General features: G+C 42.9%; 2 protein-coding genes across 2 annotated transcripts; both read right to left on the bottom strand.

The window, feature by feature from the left end:
- Window positions 1-88: 88 nt before the first annotated feature.
- Window positions 89-1,583, bottom strand: pmch (pro-melanin-concentrating hormone; the record flags this gene model as incomplete). The annotated part of the gene is made up of 3 exons (XM_079183626.1): window positions 89-138; window positions 300-441; window positions 1,359-1,583. 3 exons carry the CDS (start codon window positions 1,581-1,583, stop codon window positions 89-91), a joined length of 417 nt encoding a protein of 138 aa, XP_079039752.1.
- Window positions 1,584-6,799: 5,216 nt separating this feature from the next.
- On the bottom strand, window positions 6,800-23,102 carry igf1 (insulin-like growth factor 1). Its single transcript, XM_079183851.1, has 5 exons — window positions 22,950-23,102; window positions 21,437-21,596; window positions 12,420-12,673; window positions 11,293-11,328; window positions 6,800-10,371 (listed from the first exon to the last, which is right to left on the bottom strand). The coding sequence occupies exons 1-5, from the start codon at window positions 22,995-22,997 to the stop codon at window positions 10,312-10,314; spliced, it is 558 nt and encodes a 185-aa protein (XP_079039977.1). The 5' UTR covers window positions 22,998-23,102; the 3' UTR covers window positions 6,800-10,311.
- Window positions 23,103-24,688: the final 1,586 nt, after the last annotated feature.

The raw sequence follows: 24,688 nt of genomic DNA, 5'->3' as shown, positions 1-24,688 counted from the left end.
CACACACACACACATACATTCCTTGATGATGTTGGCTGTAAAAAGGTCTTTTTTACAGCACATTCAGGGCTGGATGGCAGGGAAACATTTATACCTGCCAGCAGGGTCGGTACACTCTTCCTATCATACACCGCAACACTAGGAGGAAAGAGGAAAGAGTGAAGAATACTTTCATTCATAAATATCAAGTCATTTGATATCACAATCAACTTTATTGGTTATATGTTTATTTATATCAGAGGAGATACTCAACATTTGTTTTAACCTTAATACAGAAACATGTGTTTGCAGAGACTTACTATCGATGTCAGTGTTTCTGCGTTCAATTTTCAAACTGTGCTCAGCCGGAGTGTAGCTCAAGCTTCGGTCTGTGAGCAGAGGAAGGCTCCGGCTGACAGCCGGGTTCAGCCCACGGATACTGTGTCCTTTCAGCCCCATGTCCTGCAACACAGTATTGATCAGTGAATACATGCGACTCCACACAAATTTCCATACGGCATGATCTGAACTCTGGATCGTCAGCTTTAAAACGTTTTCTTCCCTTGCAGAACAGGTGTTGGATCTGTCTTTACCAGCTGATCCAAGCCACAGGAACCCTAAATGGAAGAAATGCGTTTCCCCCGTTTTTACGATATCACAGTGGCCCGTTTTTCTTCCACCTTCGGTTCACCCAGATGGCTTTGTTCTCTCCAACATGGCCGCCTGTTTCCCATTACCGCAGAGATAACCACCATGTTCACAACACACAGGAGACGCAACCGCCAGATAAACTCTTAACGCATCGCAGCCAAACGTTTGAGTGAGCACAGATACATCATCATTCTTCCTGTGGTTTCAATACATTTTTATAGGCTTGTGATCATTTGACCTTTCAGCTAATAATATTTCCCGGTTTTCCAGCGCTGCCGTAAAGGTTTTCATGTGTGTATCAAATATTGACTTAGCACACGAGGACGGTGACCAATTGAAAAGGGTGAAATGTTCAGCCACAGGATGGAGATAATGTGCTCTTTGTTGTTGTTGAACTATGGTTAACTGCGGTTATTTATGGAAAGAGATCTCATACGATGAACAGTTATGGTGCATGACTGTTATTGGCAGAGTTCAACGACTGCAAACTGAGAATCACCTATACAGTACATTTATTTGAGATGACGTAACTAAGAGTAGTCCAAACAGCTGGTAACTTCAGATTGGATTAATATGTTGTTGAGCTCACTACTTTAAAGGGTTGCTTCACCCAAATAACAAAAGAACAAAAGTGTCCTGGGTGATACACACCACTAATCAGCAAATGAGTTATTAATAAAAGGTATTTAAACAAACTTTGAAAACAACAATTGCAATGTGACACTTACTGAAATTATGATGATTTTCGGGCTCCCATCTTCATCCCTCATGTCGGTGTCCAGCACGAGGTTTCTTCTTATAGCGTCGGTCATGGGCTCGCCCCCCAGGAAGAGGCCGTCTTGCTCCAGTACGCCGTCTTCTACTTTAGATGCAGGCATGGCGGCGGTGACCGAGTGGCTGCTCAGTTCAGAGAACAGCACCAGAGTATACAGGACAGAGTAAGCAGAGATCATGATATCTAAAATGTTTAGCTCGGCCGTCTTTGACTGATCTTCTCTCACCTGGCGAGTGTTGTGATAGTGCTTTCACCCGTCTTATATATTCAGTGAGAGAAGCATTTTGAACCTAAAACTGTTCAATGTAAGAAAGCGTCATGTCTCCTGCAGGGCTGCATCCATCTCAAAGGCCGAAGGTCACAGGAAGTTTAAAGTCACAGCTGTAATTCTATTAATAGGTGTTCCTTTCATAAATAAGAAGGTGAATAGCTTTATTTTGTCTGTTTAGAGAGGTGATGAATTCAAATGGATAAAAGGGGAGAAACATGGAGGGCGGTTTTATTCCACCACATCACAGAGCGGCGTCGATACGGCCCACAGGAGGTCAAAAGGTCGGGAATTAATTGTGACTCTTTTGCTTCAAAATCCACATGCTGAAATGAACCCAGCAGGCGAGCGGACAGAGACTGGCTGCGTCGCATGAAAGACGCCCATTGAGTGGTCATTTTCTCTGAATGGCATCAGTGGCTGCACATGATGGACCATCAACAAAAGGTCAGTAACACTAATACGACCCACAACATCACGATGAGTCATTATGGTAAATCCACTTAGAGTAAACACGCAAACACGCTTGTGATGGTAAACGTGTAACATTACACCTGCTTAACATCGGCATGTTAGCGTGCTGGCGTTAGCGTTTAGCTTAAAGCACTGCTGTGGCAGGCTGTCAAACCACAGATACATTGAATAATGTATAAAAGTTAACTCTCTTTTTTGATACCTTAACCAAGTCCTCTTTTGCCTTAACCCAACCAATGGTTACACAACGTTGACAACGTGGCATTGTGTGTTTCTGAAAACGTGATAGGAGGCTGATACAAAACATATTTATGAAATGTATTTTTTGGATAAGAAATGTTGACATTTAACCAATGCACTGTATATAAGAAGTAGACTTCACTGTGAAGTCCCCCATTGGTTTGTGGACTACCATTTTGGAGCCTCGTGTTTGGCATTTTGCCGGTCGCCATCTTTGATTTTGCCCGTCGCCGTTTTGGCTTTTTGCAACCAGAAGTGATACAAGAGGGTGGAGCTAAGTACAACCTAACGCTGACTAAGACATTTTTTCAGTGACCAAAGAGGTTTTAATGAACTTTCATGAACTGAAAACACGCCGTGAAAGTGTTAAAGTTGTAAGGTAAAAACACGGACAACCTTCCAGACCGGACAACGCAGAGTCAGCGACATGTCAATCACTAAGTATTGCTGTATTAAAGAAGACTTGAAACTAGCGATTGAGACCATAAACTCCTGTTTACAATGTTTACTGAGGTAATAAATCAAGAGAGAAGTAGAGTCATTTTCTCATAGACTTATTTTACAACCATAGAAGTTGCCCCCTGATGGCCAGTAGAAATAATGCAAGTTAAGGGAACTTCTGCATTGGCTTCACTTTTCAGAAAATGGAGGTTGCCATCAGAATGATTGTTGTGGTTGGCAGAAACCAAGCACTACACTACAATGTCAACATGTATTGTTCCAATTGATATAAGATATAATGTGTTTATTGGTGAGCTTCGAGGTGCTCAGCCGACAAGAAAGCAAATGAACCTTTTTTCGCCCCAAATGTCTTACTATTCATTTGAAGGAGAATTTGATCTGCCACGGCTCTGTGATCAAACCTTGATCGTCAAGAACCCACACCATCATCAGCTGAGCATAAAAGGCGGAGGCAAGCATAAGCCAAAAGGGCCTTCATGTTGACATAGCTCTTCTCGGCTCAAAAGGCTTACCTTATTAACATCACAGGAGCCGTGGCGCAGGGGATGGAGAGCCGGGACATGAATAATAGCTATTGAACTCAGCTGAAGTGATTTAACTTGGAGCGGTCAGCCTTTATTTTGTAAGTATTATTGTTGGAGGGCGAGGACTTCTACTGAAGGACTGAAATTGTCCACAGGGGCACAGCCGTTCCAGCAGAAGCACAACTGAACTTGTGAGCTTCATGCTCTGTTGTCGTAACCTTTCTTGCTCTCGCTGTCTTTCTGATAATCTCTCCTTCCCCGTTTTTCCATATTTCTGGCTGCATTAACGCGCTCCCATGGACAGTTGACAACCTGCAAATTGATGCCACCTGATCCAAAGCTTCCTTGGCACTCGCTGAGAAGATTCAATGAACTCTGAGCTGTGGTGAAGGTCTTTATCTGGTAACTGTGATTTATTCCCTCCATATCTGAATTTCTAAGAAATCATTACCATAATTCTCTAATAAAGAACATTAGCAAAAAAAGCCAACAGTCAAATAATCTTATGAGGACCAGATGTGATTCTGTGGGTATCCATGAACATTATTTACTAAATCTTTATGTTTCCACAACATAGCTTGTCAAATCTTCAACCGATGCCAGTTAAGTTTATTCAACTACTGACGGTGCTGTCGCTGATTTATGTTTTGTTTTGTTTTGTTGTGTGCGTTCGGAATTGCATCCAGATTGCTTTCGGCCGCATGCATGGTTTGAACCTGAGGAAGCTGCGGAGTTAGCTCTGCATGTCGTCGGCTTGCATCACCTGTCAGCTGCAGTATTTCAATCACACCGCTCACAGCTTTGTGCGTACAGAGGCCTCAGAAGTCTGCGCCCTATGACATCAGGAGCATTGTTTTATAATCCCCCGGGGGGCCAACACATTATTACAATCACGTATTAACACTCTGCCTTTCATCACCGACACTCGTCTTCTTATAGAAGGAAATAAAAGTGTCGCAGCAGAGGGGAGAGGGGCTCCGATGCTCCTTGAATGATATCTGCATGTTTGTGCAGCAGAGTCTTGAGGGCGGCATGCTGCATAAATGCGGGTTCAAATGGGGGGAGGGGGGGGGGACCACATTTCAGGCCGTTTTTTTTGTTTTTTTGTTGTTGTTGCCCAGAGAACAGACCATAGTTTCCTGGAACAATGCAGCTGATGAGAGTCTCTCCAAGGAAAATAAGGCTCTGACATCATGGGTTCTTAAAGCACACAGCTGAGCCAACACTCTCTCCTGCTATAATCAAGCCTCAGTGAATTTCCACTGTCGACTGAAACTGAGAAAGAGGGAGAATCTCCTCCAATGGTTTCGGCACTTTTTTTTTCTAACACATGCTTTAATCTGACTGCTAACATTCCCGTTGTAGTGCGAAGCTCGCGGTGCACTTGTTGGACTCTTGTGTCTCCATTTCCTTTTACATCTGGCCTTGGCTTACGGCAAACATAAGATGTGACACAAGGCTATACTTGTACATTTTTCATGATCAACTCATCGCTAGCCAAGACTGGATGCTAGCCTTCGGATACGAGAATATTTGGGATTAGTGACAACGAATGCTGAAGCAAAAGTTAAACCCAGCTAAGTGAAATCCTGTGTGTCCTACTGGAAAAAAAAATGAATGGTTGAAGACTGATGAAGCCTTACAACCACTTTTCCTGTACAACCAGTAGAATAAGTAATACAAATTGGTGAGTGTAGTTAAAAAAAAAAAAGAAGAAAAAAAGACCACAAGGTCATTCAAAAGACAATTGTGTGCTTAAGATGAGGAGTTGAAGAGTGTGGAGAGATTGTGTTTCAGGGCTCGGTCCAAAAATCTGTGTCCTCAGATGCACTGGGTTGTGAGTGCACGCAGATCAATGGCAAACGGATTGTGTTCTTTCCAGAACCATCCTGGTTCTTGAGGTTGTTCAAACATCTTTGTGTTGCACTCCATATAATCCAAAGTTAGCACATGAAAGAGGATAAACAGAGCATTTTTAAGACATCCTGGCTTTTGTGTGTTTTAGAGGAATTACAACAGCACGATATTGTACATCCGTATTCTTTGATAATTGGCTTATTTGTGATGGCTTGGTTACCTGCCACTGCCCAGGCTTCTCTGTGCGCACAATTTCTCTCGGATTTATTTGAACTCTAAATCTTGCAAGCTTGCAGCTGGCAATTGGTCCGTTCGGGTGAGATAATTGATTGTGTATTAGTCATCGAGACGGATGAAATAACATCCAGGATGGCCGCGATGACCGGGACCTCGCCGACCTCCCTGCTGCTCACATTCTGATCTCTGCCGTTTGCTGCGCGTCGGCCAGAGAGCCAATATATATCCTGGTTTGATTGTTGTCCCACATACATCCGTTTAAAAAACAAAAAAAAGAGCTGACAGTGAGTGAGTTGGAGCTCAAGCTGTCAGTGCGAGCATCCTCCAAAGAGCTGAACATGCAGCTCTGGCCTCGGGGAGCACCACGCCCCGCTGTGTTTGCTTTGGCAGACCCCGCCACCTCTTAGGAAGTATCACTTTTTCATTCAGCACACACTCAGTTTCAGACTGCACCATGCACAAAGTTTCTTATCTGGAGTCAAAATGCCTTAAAAGAGACGAACCTCTGCTTTGCAGGTGTCTGCAGTTTGTGTTCCTCATAAAAGCGGTTTTACCAGTGTGATGTTGCATAATAGAGGGAGTTTTGTCTTTATAGGATGTTTCCCCAGAGGTTTTATGAGTGTTTCAATTTCAGAGTATTCAACTCTTTTACATTTTGTTATGTTGCAGCCTTAATGCTAGAATCCTTTCAAATGTATTCAAAGGAATGCATTTCAATAACTGACAGTATTCAGGCCCTTAACTCAGTACTTAGTTGAAGCAATTTCGGCGGCCTCGGCGCAACCGGCTTTGCACAGCTTTTTTGCAAACTGTTTGCAAACTTCAACTGCACTTTCTCTACAGAGACGCGTCTGTCTGGCTCTCTGCTATAAAGACCCAACCGGTGGAGTGTTGCATTGACAGTTGTCCTCTTCTCCAATCTCCACACATGAGCTCTGGAGCTCAGCCAGAGTGGGTTCTTTGTCACCGCTCTTACTTATCGCCCTTCTCCCCAATTGCTCAGTTTAGCTTTTCTTCCATTTAGGAATTATTGAGAACCTTCAGTGCAGCATAATATTTCTTCCCCAGAGCTCTGCCTCAACACAATCCTTTCTCCAGGCTCAGCCAGCCAGCTCTGAGGCCTTTATATAAACAGTGTGAGCCTTTCCAAATCACGTCCAATTAGTTGAATTCACCACAGGTGTCGTAGGTGTCACAGCAAAGATGATCAAGCGCACCTGAGTTCAAGTGTCATAGCAAAGTGTCTGAATGTCAATGTGATGTTTCTGTTTTTTATTTTTAATAAATTAGCATGACAAAAAGAAACTCTCCAGACATTTATGTGAAGTTGACAAGTGGTTTATTCAGCAGGAATGGTGAACAATTTGTCAGTATATTTTTTCTACAGAAGGCAATCAAGCACCATAAATAACAGCGCTGTAATCAAACAGTTAGCTTCGGGGGGGCTTTGTTTTCAAGGAAAAGTCTTTGGTTTGTACTGTAAATCTGAAAGTCTGGGAGGACCAGAGTTGTTCCACAACCAGCTTCTTTTTCATTTCAGCCGCCAGGTCGACTGATTATACAATTTGTAGACACCAAAGTATCGTCATACAAAAACACACTTTTTTTATTTAATGAAAATAGGTTTTAATTCGATCGGGTGGTAACAAATGTTTTGTTTAAAATAAATCAAACTCCTGGCTCATTCTTAAAGTGAGACTATGTAACGTTCTGAGGAAATAACACGTTCTTTCTCTAACAAATAAAAAGATAAATTCATTAGCAACCAAATGCACCTTTACTCTGACCAGTAGCTTCCGCAGGCTGTTGTTAGCAAACATTTATGCGGCATTTCCACAACTTAACTCGACTCTTTTTGGGTTTTCTATTAGCAAAGGATGTCGAGTGTACCTGGTGCGTTTTTAGTACCATTCGTCAAAGTTCCAAGCTAGTTGAGCCAAAACTAGAATTCATTAAAATAGCCAAGCTACCGTCAATAGCAACTGTAATCTTTTTTAATCACTGGACACAGTCTTTTTTTTAAAAATGGCCGCTCCTAAACTATACTGTACAATTCAACGTGTTTCACGTAGACTATTTTTTATCAGCAGCACACGCCGGTATGTTGCTCGAAATTGTGCGAAAATTAAACATAGTATCAATCATGTTTATTTTTTCCTGTGGAATGTGTGGAACAATACATCCAGAAAATCTACCTTTTAAATCTATTTCTTATTTTTCTTATTTTTTCGAAGGTCGAAATCAAAAGCTCATTCCGATCGATTGTCGACTTAGAATCTAAATTGTGACGCCACTACCGATAACACAATGATTCTACACAGCTGAACACTATAGCCAACATAGACCGCTGGTCTATTTTTTGTTTTGTTTTTGTCGGAAAAGAGTTGATGCACTAACTAGGATATGGAAACTTCTGACATAGCAAATATTTAGCGCCAAATTCTATGCTGTAGTCGAGTTTATCCGCTGCACACCAGTTGATGGAGACGTGCCTTAATTCGCTTTTTTTTTTTGCGACGGTTCAAAAGTTCAATTGACAATTGAATAGAAACACAGCGGTGATAAAAAATAATGTTCTTGGAATCTTGGAAAATTAAGGCAAATTCAATATTCTATTTCCTGTAATTACCACTTGTAGCCACAGTTGCCGCTGTTCAGCAATAGTTACGTAGTCTCGCATTAAGTGTTTTTAATAATCAATACCTTGGCTTCCAGCAAGTGCATGCACACACACATCTCAGGACAGACGAAAGCAAACCATGACTTTTAACAATACAATTGGAAGAATCACAGTTCACAGTACTTTTGTCAAGTTATTTGGCAGAAGGGATCTATATTGAGAAAATAATTCAAAAACAGTAGAAAAAATAGCGTTTTGCCTTCTTGGGAACACAACTTGGTATTACCTTATTTTTTTTTTTTAAATCTCCATGCATTCACAGATTTCACACAGATACATTTACTCGCTTACACTACTACCTTATTGAAACAGCTTACAAATAAAAACACTATTAAAATGGTGGCCACAAGGCTGTGCAAAAGGGAAGACCTCCAATTAAGCCCTGCCATCTGTCTGTTTTAGCCGTCTGTTGCGAGTAACAAACTACAAAATAGCACCATTATACAGTGGATAGGATTCTTAATACAGTTTTGTTATATGAAACTATCATGTACAATGAATGATAGTAATGCATAGGTTAACATAAATGGGAGTACTGTTTGATTATACACAGGCAGAGGAGGCAGAGGCAAAGATGAGATGTCTTGGGTGGTTTGTGCGATAGAATGACTGTAAATCTGCATGGAGGCTTGAATAAACAGCCGTGACCGTCGGTCCTCATGCGAGGGCTTCTCTGAACTGTCTTTTTATGAATCGTGTTTGTGTGCGCTTCACCTTTGCTCACAGTTACACAACTTTCATTTACACTGTGGGTACTTTGTGTGTGTGTTTGTGTTCTGTTATATGTGTCCCGTATCTCGTATCTGCAGGAAGACGTGTCATTTTGGTTTGCAATATTTACCAAATCTGTCTAATCTGCATGTTTCTCCGGTGGACTTTGCACCAGATTGCTGTGGAGTTTTGTTGTACTGTTGCCATGATGCCACGTAATGAAGTCCAAGCGACAACTGAAGTAGCAAAGTTCTCAGCCTCCCTAAACTAACAAAAATACAACAGGACAAACTCGATTAATCAAATGCTAAACTTCCCATCTACGTGGCAGCTGTTAGAGCCTCTCCTTTTGCTTCAAACTTTGGGAACATATTTTAAATTCTTCAAGAGAACAAGAAAAATATTTCACTCTTTTTTAGAGCGCTTGTTGACTTGCCATGACTAAACTTTCATGACTTGCGCTTGGCCTTGAACACAGGCCTCCACTCAGACTCAAATGTTGATCACCGGTGACTGGATTGTTGACAAACGGCTTCGTGACTGATTGTTGCTGTTTGACTAATTCCACCGGCTTATGCCAAATGTACTTTGAATCTACCGAAATACCCATTTCTGAAAACTAAACATGCACCATGAACTGACGGGCCACCTTCCTGAAAATCCCCTCTACTGGTGTTTGATCTCTTGTTGTAGAAGTGTTTGGATTGTAGACTCAATCCCCAGGCTCTCAACACTTCCTGAGGTTTAAGAGGGGTTTGGATTGGACTCAAACCTTTATGAGACTCCACTTCGGGGGTTAATAAAACTTAGGGATTTGACTTAAGCTCAAGGTAAAATAACTAAAACATTAAAGTCTGATAATGAACGACCTGGTCTTTGTCCAAACCTTGTTTTACTTATTACAAATATCCTGGGTAATGCATGGTGCATAAAGACGAACTGGGGTAGTAACTGTAATCGGGGACCGGTGACAGAGTCTCCTGTCTTACCAAAGGAGTGAATGAATCCACTCTCTCAGAGTAAAAAGATTTACCCCCTGCAAAGTTCAGGGGACAGGACACTCATTCTCAAACACAGCCTGCCGCTCTCTGATTGGCTGAAGCCCAGATGCGTTTCCCACCTTTCCTGGAGCCAGGGGATGCTGCAGCTCACACGTGGAGGTGTAATAAGCTCTTGTTCGTGTCTCAGCAGCTAAACTAGTCTGTTACATTGCATTTACAAAGAATTCCTCCCGATATGGAATGGTGCAGTGTATAAAATAATCACAAGATCCCTCATCAAACCCTTAAACACCACTTAGCTCTCAGGTTTCAATCATTTTGAAGAGCTTTTAGAACATTTGCTAGCATCCTCTTTGTTTTGTTTTACAGTGAACCATTCCACAGGGGTACCAGGTAAGGCCACTCCCTTCTCTCTTCCCAAGTCGCTGGGCATTTGTCCATTCGCTCCTTCCCTACATTCGGTAATTTCTGCCCCCCGTGTTGCCTCGACTTGAGTTCTTCTGATGCACGTCCTGCAATAAAAGAAAAGCACATTTTAGCCATGTAGCGGAGACACAGATAGGCTAAAGGACACATTTTTGCAAGCTTTGGTAAATATTTTGGGGGAAGGAATTGCGTTGTTTGGATGGTGAAAGTAAAACTTGGTCACCTAGGTATTTACTTCTGAAATTACAATTCCTGTTTGCCTAGTTTGAGTATCAAATATTTTTCAGCAGCTACGCTTTCGACATGCAACGAAGGTTAGCTGTAACGCTGTCGCTCAAATGTCAGTCACTGCAAAGCTAACCGTCCACCCACAGGCTCAAAGCCTTAGATGCTGTTTCCTCAAAAACTGGTATTTTCTTTGGAGAAAAATGGAAATATAGAAAACACACAGATTCTTCTTTCAGTTTTTACGTAAAGAGAAAAAGTTGAGGATTCCTACAGCTGTAGCAGTTAAAATAGTTGAGTGGTGGGAAGCCACTGCACACGGAGATACACTGAACGTGATACGCTTGCTTCATCTCCAGACCTTGCATGTGTCAGTCTGTTATGGTGAGACGCCAGAATTTCAGCACATAATGTACAGTAGCAGAGTGGAGGTTCTGCCTGGGGAGCGGGAGTGCCACTGGGTCTACCACAAAAACCACTTAGTTCCTTCTCTTGCTAATGGTTTTCTTTTTTGAGAGAAGGGTAAAAAGCACACGGTCGAATCTTAAAAGGATCACACTCTCCTGCAGGTTGGCAACTCGAGGATGAAACAGAGTCTGCATTTAGACCTCACTCTTTCTTTCGTGGGCGGAGAGATTAAGATTTCGGAACAAATTTAAATGAATCCCTCTCATTTCAATATAAATACTCTTCTTTTGAAACTCTTGAGAAGTGGAGATTGTATGGTTTATAGGGGTTTAAATGACTATACAATGAAATAAAGTGTCCAGTGGCATGCATACCTTGAAGGATGAATGACTATGTCCAGGTAAAGGTCTCTGTGGGAAGAAAATGAAGCCATTTAAGTTGGATGGATTCATTTGTCTTGTTAGACAGTGATATACTGCTTGCAAACTTGGACCTACTGACACCTTAAAGACCTCTTAGCATATAGACTGGAAATAGGGTTAAACTGCTATAGCCTTGGTCTATCAGAAAGGGACCAGCGTTAAATAAAGCTCACAAATAAACACATTCTATCTTGTTTGTTTAATCCATATAAAACTGTATGTAAAAGTTAAAGTTAAATGTAGTGCCATGACATTGTTTCAACAGCCCGTTACTCCAAAACCCCAACCGTTGGACGGAAAGCCCATTTGTCCAACAGCTGGTTATCCTGAACACAAACGCACCGAAAATACAAACTCTTAGCTAATGGTTAACGCATGGCTAATTATTATGACATCAAGGGATCTTCCCTGAAACTAGCAATTGAGACCATAAACTCATGGTTAGAATGTTGACTGAGGTAGGAAATCAAGTGAGAAGTAGAGCAATTTTTTCATAGACTTCTATACAACCAGACTTGTTTTTGCAACCGGAGGAGTCGCCTCCTGCTGGTCAGTAGAGAGAATGCAAGTTCAAGACACTTCCGCATTGGCTTCACTTGGCCGAACCGGAGGTTGCCGCCTGGTTGCAACCTACTCTGGTTGGCTTACCTAATCCCACTCCTCATACCTAAACCTCACCAGCCCAACCATATAAGAGGCAACACATCGGGAAGACTCAGAGATGTAATTCTGCATAATAATTAGCCATGTGCTTCTGTTTGTTGCAGAGAGTGCAATGGGCCTTCTGAACATTGAGCATTTGTTCTCGGGATAAGGGGCTTTCGGTCCAATGGGACGTTTTTTGGACTATTGGGGTTTTGGAATAATGGACGGTTTGAAAAATGGGCAATCCCCAACTGATTCCTCTGTCTTCATGCTAAGCTAACATCTAACCTTTGGCAAGAAAACAAATGTCAACAATTCCTCAGGATAGTTTGTGTGCATGCTCTGACAAAAGCTACCAAAATGTCAATCCTTTTCTCGTTATTCTTACATATTTTTTTTTTTTTGAGAGTGTATCTGTTTGGTGCTGTGCTCACCTTCTTGTTTTTTGTCTTGTCTGGCTGCTGTGCTGTCCTACGCTCTGTGCTCTTGTCCGCTTTGTGCCCTGCGGTACTAACCTTGGGTGCCCTCGGCATGTCTGTGTGGCGCTGTGCGCGCACAGAGCGAGCGGCCTTGCTTGTCTTGGGAGGTGCACAGTACATCTCCAGGCGCCGCAGCTCACAGCTTTGGAAGCAGCACTCGTCCACAATGCCGCGTGACCGCCGTGCATTGGGGCCATAGCCTGGTTTACCTGTTTAGGAGGAACAGCAAGAGGAGGGGTTAGTTTTGGCAACAACATAGCTGGTTATTACAAAAACTATGCCTTTTAAGCCCCCCCAACATGTTGAAATGGTACACATCCTGTCTCCTCAGTATTCACATCTCCCCCCCATCCCTTTACCTTGTTTTGAAATGTTGTAAATGTCTTCTGGGCAGATAAAAACAGATATTTAGTTTTTCTTTTGCAAACGCTAACAAAAATGTGTTAGCTTGGGCGTTGGTGAACGTAAATTGCCAAATCACACGAGAATGTGTTGCTGAGACAAAGAAAAGTCTGAAACAAATCTGCAGGAAAATGCCATTTCAGTGTCATAATGTTCGGAAGATCTGTGACTTGTCAAAAGCGGATCCAATATTAACTTAGTTGGCAACGGAGTGAAAGAATCGTCTGTCTTCAAAGAATCTGTCTTCACATTCACTTCTCTCATTGGAGTTAATAGACTCAAGACCTGCAGCTGGTGTCCTTAATAAGGTTGCGGGGCAGTGACAAAACCCACGTGAACTCTATTTAGCCAAGAGGCAATAAAATGTATGCAAATCAGATTTTTGATCGGACATTCTTTTCTACATTTGCTTTATATCTGCTAGCAGTGTTAATCTGTTAGCAGTGATAACAGCCATGGTTGTAGATCTGATTCCAAAGATATCCGAACAGCCTAATGACATGGATTCCTTCGGGGTGTAATTTACGATGTATCACGTTGCACACTATGGACCCTTTTTGGCAGCTGCTTCCATGTAAAAAAAAGGGGCCGCAGTCACCCAAACGTTGAGAACATCACACTCAGCCATTTTGGCCCAGGTATCTTTTACACGGAGGCCCGTCCGGCGAGCCCAGACCACAAGCCCTCTGGGCCTCGATCAACCGGCAGAAGTTGAGGCTGCACCCCTGTTGGCTCTGCCCCACTGTTCATTCACAATTTTTATTTGGCAGAAGCCACGAGAACCGGCGGCACGATTGCACCCAAGAAACGACCGCGACTACGACGCCAGTAGAGGTGAGGTGGAAATGTTGTAGTGGGCAAAACATTAGTTAAAGGTGTGATCAGCTTGTTGAGTCAGTGACCACATCAAGTTACCAATGACGCCAACACTCAACTCCCTTACCCCCCAAAGCCCACCCTCTTTTGGTGGCCTTTAGAAAAACGCACTCTCCATTAACAATTCCCTGCTTACCTTGAGCAATATAGCGTTGATGGGCTTTTCCCTGTTACCAAATAAAATAATAATAATTTAATATGGCATTTACAAGGAGGAAATGCCGTTCCCTCTCTGAGTTAATAGCTGTTGGCTCAGAAGCCTGCCAGTGCTGACAAAGTGCATTAACTTCTGCTCTCTGTCTGCCTTCTCCTTACAATGCTGTTCTGGACAAGAGAGCAGTTTTCATTCAAAAGCAGCATCTTTCTCCTCGGACACAAAGCTAGAGCGGGAGATAATGGAGGTGTGAATGAGAGGGAGGAACAGGGGAGGCTTTCATTTTGCACATCAGGTAAGAATGATGCTAAAAATACACCGTGCGCCTGCATTATTTAGGCAGCAGAAGAACCACATTCACCCAGATCTCAAACTGCCGAAAGGGGATGTGTTAAATAAAATAGGTAGATGAGAAAAATCTTTTGGCATTTGTATTTTTATTAATTTCAGCTACACCTTTCATGGCCAGGTATTACACCTACTAATTCTTTCTTTTCAGTCATCTGAACAAACAAGCTTTTTCTTCCCTGCGGTGAGTATCATCAGTGGGCCCAGCCTTGGCCGCTGTACTACCACCTGATATCAAGTAATGTAGAAAGAGAGAAATATGACGTTCGGCCCTGGCTGCAGATTATATAATGGCTGCTGAAAGCCAAAAGAGCCTGGCCTGTTTTTTCAATCCCTCCCAATAAAGCCTTTACAAATTAACATCCGCTATTATTCTGAAAATAGCTTGCAACTCTGCTGCACAAACAGCTGGAAGGGAGAGAAATATCAGCTGGCACCGGTTGTAACGTGTAGGATAATCAGCTCGGGCAGGTTTGGGGAAAAGCATGCATATAATAATCAGGTCTAAAAGCTTTGGAAGGTTTTAAATGCTTCAATTCCATGGATAGCTGCTGTAATCCCTCATAAGGAGTTGTTTTCTGTGACTGTCGTTAAACAAATAAGGGTAAACAACTTTTTCTGCCAGTGCTTCCCGCCTCGCGGCCGCCTGGATGCTGCAGGCTGGCATCACGCACGTCGATGAAGGAGGGTTTCAGGTCAGATTAGAAAGCGTGTGTCAGCGTTTCAGCAGAGTGCACTTATGTCGAGTTGATTTTTGTTTTTTTGTGATTTACTGTAATATGTAAGCAATCAATGACTGCAGTGGTCCACTTAGAGAAAGTTAATACAAAGGAATGTGCCAATGAAAAGGTATAAATGAGTATTAATTAAAAAAAGATGTAGTTCGAAAAGGTTCATTGTTTGCTTCTTTGCCAACCTGACCTCAAGGGAAGGCGTTTAATTAGCACATCATTTCATTATTACGCTTCTCTTAAGTATGCCACAGGGTTAACGTTGTGAAACGGCTTTTCGTGCATCATTAAACGTCTTCACCGTGAACCGGTCGGGGTTATTTTAAGGCACCGTGGTCAGGCTTAAAACAGGCTACGTAAACTCAGTAAAATACGCACGATAACGACGTAACAGGAAAAACACGTCACAGACACGTTCTGTGTTTGTTTGACCTGTACACCTCCCCTCCTGTCCGCCATGAGAGGCCTCATAGCCTCATAGCATGCAAAAGGACTTACACATTGTCTTGTCATTCATGCGCCAATTGATGAGAGCGAGCTGTTCTTTGCGGAGGACGTCAAAGCGTCCATAGAAACCTGTCCAAGCTCTTTTGTAGCATCTTCATTGTCTCCACTCTTTATCTGCGTGTCAGTATGTTTCAAACACTAACAGTTTCTAGGATACATAATAAATGCTCTACTTATTTTACTGTACATATTCAAAGTTCCAAAGCACCACCATCGGTGGAAAAGAATTTTGCTGGCCGACCTTGAGTTTTTCTTGCCGGTTAGCAAGGTACAACACCATCTAAACAGCTGAAGGGATTTTAAGAGTTATTGATATGTTCTGGCATATTTTATGTTGCGTAGCTCTCCGTTGCCGTTCCAATAAATGTTTATCTGCAGTGAATCCAAGCTGACAACAGCCGCCGTCCGAGCAGGCTACGAACTCCTCAGAACCACCTTTCAAGTGCTTGATACTCCGCAGAATATTCCTTTGGAGTGCAGCGCCAGCACCATTCTTCACAGAAAACTTGTCTTCAACCTGTCAAATTAAGTGTTGACGAAGTGTTTTATCTGCTGCTCCACGTAGCATCTTTTGGTTTGGTGTTTGACAGCCTCAGCACACATAGCGTTCATTCCTCCAAGGAGCGGCACTGATGGCTGGATTCCCCCATTCCAGAGTGGCACAGAAAGCATCTGAGTTTTACAGCTTGGTCATGGTCAATAAAAACCAGTGGATTCTTGGAGCCTGCGCACCGCTCTTCCTGCGAAGTGTCAGGCAGTTTACGGCTGGGCAGGGACTGTAAGAGCTGCTAAAGTACTGGAAACTACCTCTTTATCACTGGTACCACAAAGAGTTTATGGAAGGAGCGAGGTGTTCCTCACTTTACGGCGCCACTGGAAGACAATGAACTAGATTTAAGTGTCACACCACCAATGTAGAAACAAGAGTGATTGGAAAGGGTTTACATGCCGTGGTGTTCTTTAAATGAATGAATGAAGGAACTGAGGGGAGTTTTTATCTATTTTTCTTGGTGTTCGAAACACATAGTTTAGGGTTTTATTGACAGGTGAGTAGGATAAAAAGCTCCAGACAGTAAAGGAACCAAAAAATGCTTGAAGTGTCCCAAGATAAAAGGTCTGAGGTTAATTAAGTGCGAAAGAACCCAGTGCGCCGGGATTCTTTGGTGGCCAATAGGTATCAATCATAAGATATGTTAGCCTGTGGTTAGACAGTGTTGCCTGCTGTCATCGTGTCTGTTTTTGCTGAATTATTGGTAATACAGCGAGTACAAGTGATGAATAGTACGCAGGATTCGTTGGTTCCTTTATAACTGGAATAAGAAATGAAAGGAAATGTATGAGACTGCCTATGATGAAGAAGAAAGAACGCCAGAAAGGTCCAAGATCTCAACTGTAAACCTTGATGATCTCTGCACTAATGCACTCTTTGTGGGGGTCCTACGTGGATTAAACTAATGAAGGGTTTCAAAAGGTAAAGTACTGGTTGGTGTCCTCAAATCCCTCGAGTCTCAGATTCAGCTAATGTACAGATCTAAATCTGGAGGACGCCTGCCTGTCCTTTTCATGAGATGCCTCTTTGTTCCGCCGAGCAGTAATTCACAGAAGGGTCAGAGAGTTTTTTAGTTCAGGTCTTAATGGGAAAACGACACCTTTTCTCAGTGATGAAGAGGACACAGGAGGGCTTTCTTCAGATCTCAGTGCCTTCCGCTGTGTGTTCAGGTCCAGTGTAAAACTAGGGAGGGAGGGGTGGGGGTGTCCTGATCATCCTGTAATCCACATAATCCCCTGCTGCTGAGGGACAAGGCCAAGCTATGTGTGTGTTTGAGTGCGTGCATGTGTGCGTGCATGCCTGTGACGTGGTGTTTGCACATTCTACCTCCCTGCAGCTCCAGTGGCTTTGAATAAAATTGACAGGGGACAAACACTGACGAGGATGTCTCATCAATGGCTGCGAAAAGCAATTTTCCCTTTTCCTTTCCACCTTCAACTCACATGTCATCAGTACAAGCCGAAACATCTAACAGACATATACCACGTTTCATATTTGGCGGAACTTTGTGTACCAATAATTAGCTCCTGGGCCAGAAATGACGGATTGTTCCATCTTGTCGTAATTCAGGAGAGTTTGCACATCATTGATTTCACAGAAATCAACAGTAAGATTATATATACGCTCTCACTCTGGAATAAATGTGAATATTTTAGCAAGAACTGATCAAATATGAAGTGACTTAGGACTGGGAGCCACTTAGCACTCACACTTTGGCCAAAAAACTCCCATAACAGATCTGATTCATGGAATGAACATCGCAGTGAAATCACCCTACGGTCCTGCCTGCTAAAGCGCTACAAAGACAACTGAGGATTTCTAGGTCAGGCTAATAATTGGAAAAACTGACTACAGTGGTATTTCATAGAGTTTCATAGAGTGCAGTTTGTTTCATTGCCTTAAAAAAAAAAGGAAAAATTTCCACCAACTAGTATTTAGCATTTCTGTCAGGGTTGGAAACCTTCAGTCTTAAAATGCAAGTGTGCTACTTTACTGATGACATATGTAAGGTGGATTGGCAAAAGCACCGTCAGCACAGAAAGCCCAGCGCCGTTGCAACACTTTTCTCTGGACACATTATCAATCAGAGGGCTGCCAAGTTCAACACGGCCAGACTGGAGGGGAAGAGTTGAGGGAAACGAACACGTCTCCTTTGGCCAAGCTTTTTAGGCCGCCGGGTCACATGGACGACAGGAGCCAAACTAATTCTCCAGATATTGTCACGCAAACAGCCACCGGTGAATGTGGCGACTGGAGGAGAGGAGACGGAAAAGGAGTGACAGAGAGAATATGAGAGAGCGAAGGGAAACAGAAGGAAGACGGGGAGCAACATATTTTCCAAGGCGCTGCACCCTGCTGCTCAAACCTCATCGTCTTTTCAGAAAAAAAAAAGGGATGGAGTGTTCGTGAAATACACCTCTTTTTCAACACAGGAAAATGTGGCATTGATAGATGGACGCTGTGCAGTTCAGTGACTGCACAGTGTAAGGTAATGCGGGAAAGACAAACATGTTCCCCGTACCACAAAAAGGTCTGTTCCTGTTTAAGAAGTCTATCCTGCAGGAGGATTCATGAGTTACATTGGCCTCCATTCAACACTTTCTCATGAGATGAATATGGACAGTAGTGCCGCACTTCTATAGCCTGTGAGAAACATTTACAAAGCTGTAGTAAAACTCTGCTGTGAGTAGCCAACTCTTTGTCACATTCTCACATCCTCCAACCTCTGGACACCCTCAAACCTTGTCAAAACCTTGAACATTTCATTGGCTTTAAGTTACAGCTGCAGACTGCTTGGGAACTTTTTTACAAACCTTTAAACTGACATACTAATCGTAAACTAATTGCAATCACCACCTAAGAAGAGAATGTCTTGTTGGTGTTAAAGATTTGATCCGTGCATCACAGGCTAAATGCGATGCATAATTTACTCAAAAGCTGTCTGTGATCACGTAGTCCACGATCTTCTGCCGTCTCTCAGCCTAAATGAAGAGAACATGGTCATTTATGCAAGCGAAGTGCTGCAGCGGAGGGAATCCAGAGACCAAAAAGTCTTAACTGGCAGAAAACTGGCAATCGAGCGGGCTGTCACGACCACTTCACAGCATGTGGGTGCTGCCAGCAGCATCTGGACGAACAAGACTCGCAGCTTTGCAGCAGCTTGGAGGCTCTCCAACAAACTCTCTGGCAAACGCCGTACAAAGGGCCCGATGCAGAGAATGATGTTGACTGGTGCTGGAAAAGCTGCATGAAGGGGTGGAAGAAATTTGCAGTGGGGTGGTGGGGAGCGGCAGCAAGGTGCATGGTGACACGACCTCCAGACAGAACATCGATATTGGATGATTCTGCAAAAACCTTTGGATGACGCTCAGTGACATTTTGTAAACGTTCATGCCAACCGTTTTAAAGTATTTCTACAATGTCTGTGCATGAAAACCACTATAACGTAGGACATAGTTATGGTTAGGAAACACTTGATGAAGGTCAGAGAGAAGGTTCGGTGTTAGGGTTGGAGTGTGACTGTCGGTTTTTTGAAAGTTATTTTTTTTTAGACGCTTGAAATAAGTTCTGTGGTTAACACGAGCGTAAGAGATTTTAACATTTTGTTCTATGACATAAAATATGCCAGTAAATACCCTTCTGGTGAATTTTGAAACTTTTACGTGTCTTAAAAAAGCCGCTTGCTAACATGCGGCTAAATGTGACGACTGAACGCCGACTACTATGCGACTATTTACGCTTCAAAAATCATAAAAGTGGTGTTAATTTGTGTTAATGGAAAAATTGGCTTTTTTTTCGAGGAAACAACAATTTACCTTTCATCCAATGCCAATCTGCAGTGCCAATACAGGAAGTAGTGCCCTCTTTATGAAGGCACATGTGGCGGATCCACGTGTTCAACTGTCATGCAGGAAACCAGAGTTTGTGTACCGTCAGATGTCTGAAATTAATGTTCCTTTCCCTAACCCTAACCATATCATATGTTGTCATGCAAAGAAAATGTTTTTAACGTTGGCATTGAATGTTAAAAAACTGGGTTTTGTTCGCTGTCTCGTAAAAGGATGCTTTGTTGATACCATGAGCAGGTGCTAAAAGCTGATGTTCAAGTTCAAATTCCCCCGAAATCTTTGCAGTGGCTTTTTGTTTCTTCAAACACCAGCAAACATTTGCTGTTTGAAACGCTAAGAAAGGTGGTCACGGAGTAAAGCGAACAGGCGGTTCATGGGAGGATTGGACTAAGAAGCCAGTTGGAAGAAACCATTGGATGGATGGGATTTTGTTCAAATATTTATGGTCCAACAGAGGATGAATCCGAATGACTTTTTGTCTATCATTCATAAAAGCTACATGGGCCACTACTACACTATTCCACTGCTGTACTGAGGCTGGGATTCAAAGATAAAGTCCCCCTCCGGCCCCTAATCTTCCATCCGTCACCAAGTTCTCAAGAAGGTGTATCTACAAACCACTCCAGGTTCAGGTTGAGGCGAAAGCAATCAATTACTGGGAAAGAGAACACTATAGATCCTGCTGATTTCCCACAGAAATCTTATATCTTCTTTTCTTTTTGAAATTGGCAGCTGACAAAGTCCACCACATGTGGAAAAGCTTTCATAACTTTGGGACCAAAACCAAACCAATAATAATGGATGTCAAAACGGCACAGGAGTCAATTAATGCAGAAATCTTCAAATTACTTTTGGGGAGATGCGATGCAAATTGGCTTAATTGGTGGATGTCAGCCAAAGAAATGTAAATAATGGGGTTATAAACCTCAGCTCGGTTGTGTCGGAGCAAGCTATACCGTGCAGTCACACTGCTCGTCTCTGACAGAAGGATCAGGATACATGTCCTGAGAAACACTGGCAGCCAATGGAGCATTGCACCTAACCTCTGTAGCTCCATATATCCTGTGCTGTTTTGGGCTGGTTTGTACCCTTAATGGAAAAATCTGAGATTTAAATCCTGGATTGTTTGTGGAGGGTTTTCTTTGGGTCACTTTCCCTTCTCTGGTGGAAAAAAATGAAAAAACTTCACTGCAACATTTAGTTTCTACCCCTCCCCTTTCTCAGAGATAGTGAGCCAATTTCCACTTAAAGCCCTTTGCCACCAGCAGAATACTTCATTATCAGTATTCCATGTTTCATTTAGGTTTGTTTGTTCAAAATCTGGGCTCCTGTCCATCAATGAGAGAGGAGCATTAAAACAAATGTGCAGGGATGAATGTGAACTTAAAGAAAAGATGTAAGAGGAATAAATGGAAGAAGAAAGGGAACATTGATGCAGGAGAAAGTCAAGACGAGATGTCAAACAGGCTGCTTTTTTATTTATGAGCTCGCTGGAGGTGGAGAGCTCTGGGACAGATACAGCCAACCTTTATGAATTAATAAAAAGGTGCACTTACTGAAATAAAAGCCTCTCTCTCCACACACAAACTGCAGCGTGTCGACCAGCTCCGCCCCGCACAGGGTCTCTGGACCCGCCCCTGTTGCCGTCGGAGTCAGGGTGAGGACGCACAGCAGTAGTGAGAGGGTGTGGCTACAGGAGATACAGCACATCGCACTCTGCAGCACAGAGAGAGAGAGAAAGAGAGAGAGAAAGAGAGAGAGAGAGAGAGAGAGACTTTAGCATTTCCACTGCTGTTAAAGACAGAACCAGAGAGAGAGATTTTTTCATTTAATTCAAGCAAGGGAAGTCACACGTTTAAAGCCACTGCTCCCATATTAAACTGCTGGCCACTGAGCACATCTGCTGTGACAGTTGGTGGCTCAGTGCCTTGCTCAATGACACATCAGTGGTGGCAACACTAAACATTTTCCCACATAAACATTGAAACCAGTGAGCCAAAGGCTTGCTTCCTTATAACTTCCAGGCTTTCGCTCTGCTAAAAAAAAACTTCTGGCCACAGATGGTAACTTTACAGGAGTTTGGAGATGTGGAGGAAAATGTATTAAATCCAAACTTCCACTATGTGCCAGAGTCAAAGAGTCAAACAGGAGGCTGACCAGCTCTGATGCTCCAGAGCGCCTGTGCGCAACCGAGAAGAGCGCCACCAAATTGAAAACACACGTTTCTCCTTATCATCTCTCAGCCCAAACATGTCATCACCAGTTAATAACAATCCATATTAATCAATTCAAATTAAAAAATAGATATTATTAATCACCACTCGGTAATGATGTTTCAGCATTTCCCCCCTCGTGCCAAAAAAGCAGCTGTCAACGCATTATTACGCACAGAACTAAACCAAAAGTGCTTAAAATTAAAAAAAGCAGAATAAGAGATGCAAAAAGCGCCAGGGATCTTTCCGATCCAAACTGTGAGATGGAAAACGGCTCCCCCGCCAAAACCCAGCCGAGGAAGCTGAGTGGGCCAAATATACATAATAAAAAGAATAAACACAGGACACTATCCATCTATCACAACCATAACCGCGCATGAATTATTTCATGTTAAGGCTCCCCTCTCTCTTAGCCCCGCATCCTCAGGTTAGACATTTAGCACTTCATAATGCGCACTCAGCAGTAATGACATTGAAAGTTGCAGAGCTGCATTCGGACTTTCTGGAGAAAAAGAGCGCAGGGCGCACAGAAGCGCTGAGAATGAGAACCCATTCATCCGCGCAGAGAAACTCATGCACGATGTCAAGACAAAAAAAGTCAAATTAAGCAGTAGGTGGATAATCTCTTGTTATCTGTGGAAAATAGCAAGTCATTAAAACACGCAGGACAGTTGCTCTCTAACTGCATAAAAAAGGACACAAATCAGAATAAATCCACATTTGTCATGCATTTAAAATCAGTAAAACATTCAAACTGAAACAAGTGGTGTTCCAGTTTAAACTGAGGATGCTCTGTGCAAATGGTGAGCAAGTGAAGGTGATAATAAAGAGTGTCAAATGAAAGCAGGTAAGTTACCTTGAAGACATCACATAAATGCCACTGAAAGGAAAGAGCGCTAGACATCCCCACGGGTCCCCGCAAGACAAAGCCCGGCGAAAAGGAACTTGTTTGAAGTCATTAAAAAACGGGGAGAAAGAGATGCGGGCAATGTCACATCTCAATATTCCGACTTTGTTCCATTGCGCAGGCTCGTTTTGGAGAAGTGAGATTTAGCGAACAGGAGACGGATTTAGAGAGAAAATCCCTCACATTTATCTACATTACACAGACATTTTCAACAGGAAACAGCTGGGGCAGCATTTGCCTCCTACTCGTCCTAAGTTATTCATTAAGGATTTTGGGCACATATTCAAATAACGTCATTTCTCTTTTTTTTTTTCTCAGAACGGGATTGAATTTTGATCTCTCTTAAGACGTGGTTAGTAGTTCAGATCAAGACAGAAAAAGCGGTGCTGCCCCACCAGCAGCAGCTCACACTCACACAGCACACTATTCCCTGTGCTGAGAGCTCGTGAAGGAGAAGTTAGAGGCGAGCTGGAGGTTTTGATGTGGCTGCTGGTTGTTGTGCGTAATTTGGCACCGCGTAATTCAACAGCCCTTCTATCCAAAGTCTGATTCGATTAAAGCTGAAATTCATCATTAAAAACAGTTTCCCACTCAGTCACCACTGTGCTACTGACTTGAATACCCAATAAAAACGAAATAAAAAAGCTAAATACATGTGAACTGAAGTGAAAGTGATCAAAATGTGGTATTTCTTTAGAGCAAATACAAACCAGAGATAAGCAGAACAAGCTTAATCGGAAGTCCTGTTCACTTTAAACTTTGATCTTCTGTGCAGGATTTACTGCTTTTTCGCACTTTGTCTCCGTGATGTCAGAAGTCATTGCTCTGGTGTCTGTCTTAAAATTGAATCAATAAATGCAGCTTTGTCTGCAAATGAGAGCCGTTGACACACGATGCTTTCATGATCTGAGTGACAGATGTGAAAAAAAAGTGGAAAAACTAAAGAAAGTGTGAATTTATGACGAAGAAGACATTGATTTCATATCTATCAGATTTTTAACCCCCTCCTTGGAGCAAACAACAGAGACCGGATGCTTTACTGAGGGACTGGCTAACACTTGGTGGCACCCATTGTGCAGAGCCACATGTTAAAGTGAGGGCCCCAGTGTTCACACTGTGCCACAGAAAAAAAGCACTAATACCATCCCTGCTGGCATTTCAACACTGATCCAAGCACCAAACATGGGATCAGTGCTGCGACCCAATCACAAAACAGGACACCAGCGTGTATCCCAGCATGCTCGGCCAGTGTGTGTAAGTGCATCACGAGCAAGGTCAGATCCAAAAAGGGGGCCGAGGCCGAAGACACGCAACAGTTAAGGTTGTTTGGGGTAAATGGGTCAAAACATGAGCCCGATGTCCCCACATGACACGGACCGCACTAAATCACAGCCATGGTGCATAAGCTGCAGAGCCCACTGGTATCCAAATGTAACTGAATTTGAATAGGTGGCTTCCAACATGAGTGTTGGGGCTCTTCAAGTGTCCATTTTTGAAGATGGCGCCCGCTCTCCTTCTGGCGAAGTTGCCTCCCAGCGGCGGGGAGTGACACGGAGGGACAGCGAGGGTTCATTCTTGTCTCATTTGTGTTCTGATAAACAGTAAAGTCATCAAATCCAGCGCCACATGCCATGTCGCTATTTCCTAAGCTACTGTAGCTGTCATATTGGTCATCGCTGCGATGAGGA

Source organism: Pholis gunnellus (genome assembly GCF_910591455.1).
Source record: "Pholis gunnellus genome assembly, chromosome: 22".
In the NCBI taxonomy this organism is placed as follows: Eukaryota; Metazoa; Chordata; class Actinopteri; order Perciformes; family Pholidae; genus Pholis; species Pholis gunnellus.
The sequence above is the reverse complement of the archived record's forward strand: the minus strand, read 5'-3'. Positions and strand labels throughout refer to the sequence as shown.

Excerpts from the sequence above, each read along its gene's own strand:
- igf1 (XM_079183851.1), bottom strand. The coding sequence starts at position 22,997 with ATGTCTAGCGCTCTTTCCTTTCAGTGGCATTTATGTGATGTCTTCAAG. Across the intron at positions 21,597-22,949 it reads ATTTATGTGATGTCTTCAAG|AGTGCGATGTGCTGTATCTC; the intron begins GTAACTTACCTG and ends TCTGTGCTGCAG. Across the intron at positions 12,674-21,436 it reads AGAGAGAGGCTTTTATTTCA|GTAAACCAGGCTATGGCCCC; the intron begins GTAAGTGCACCT and ends CCTCCTAAACAG.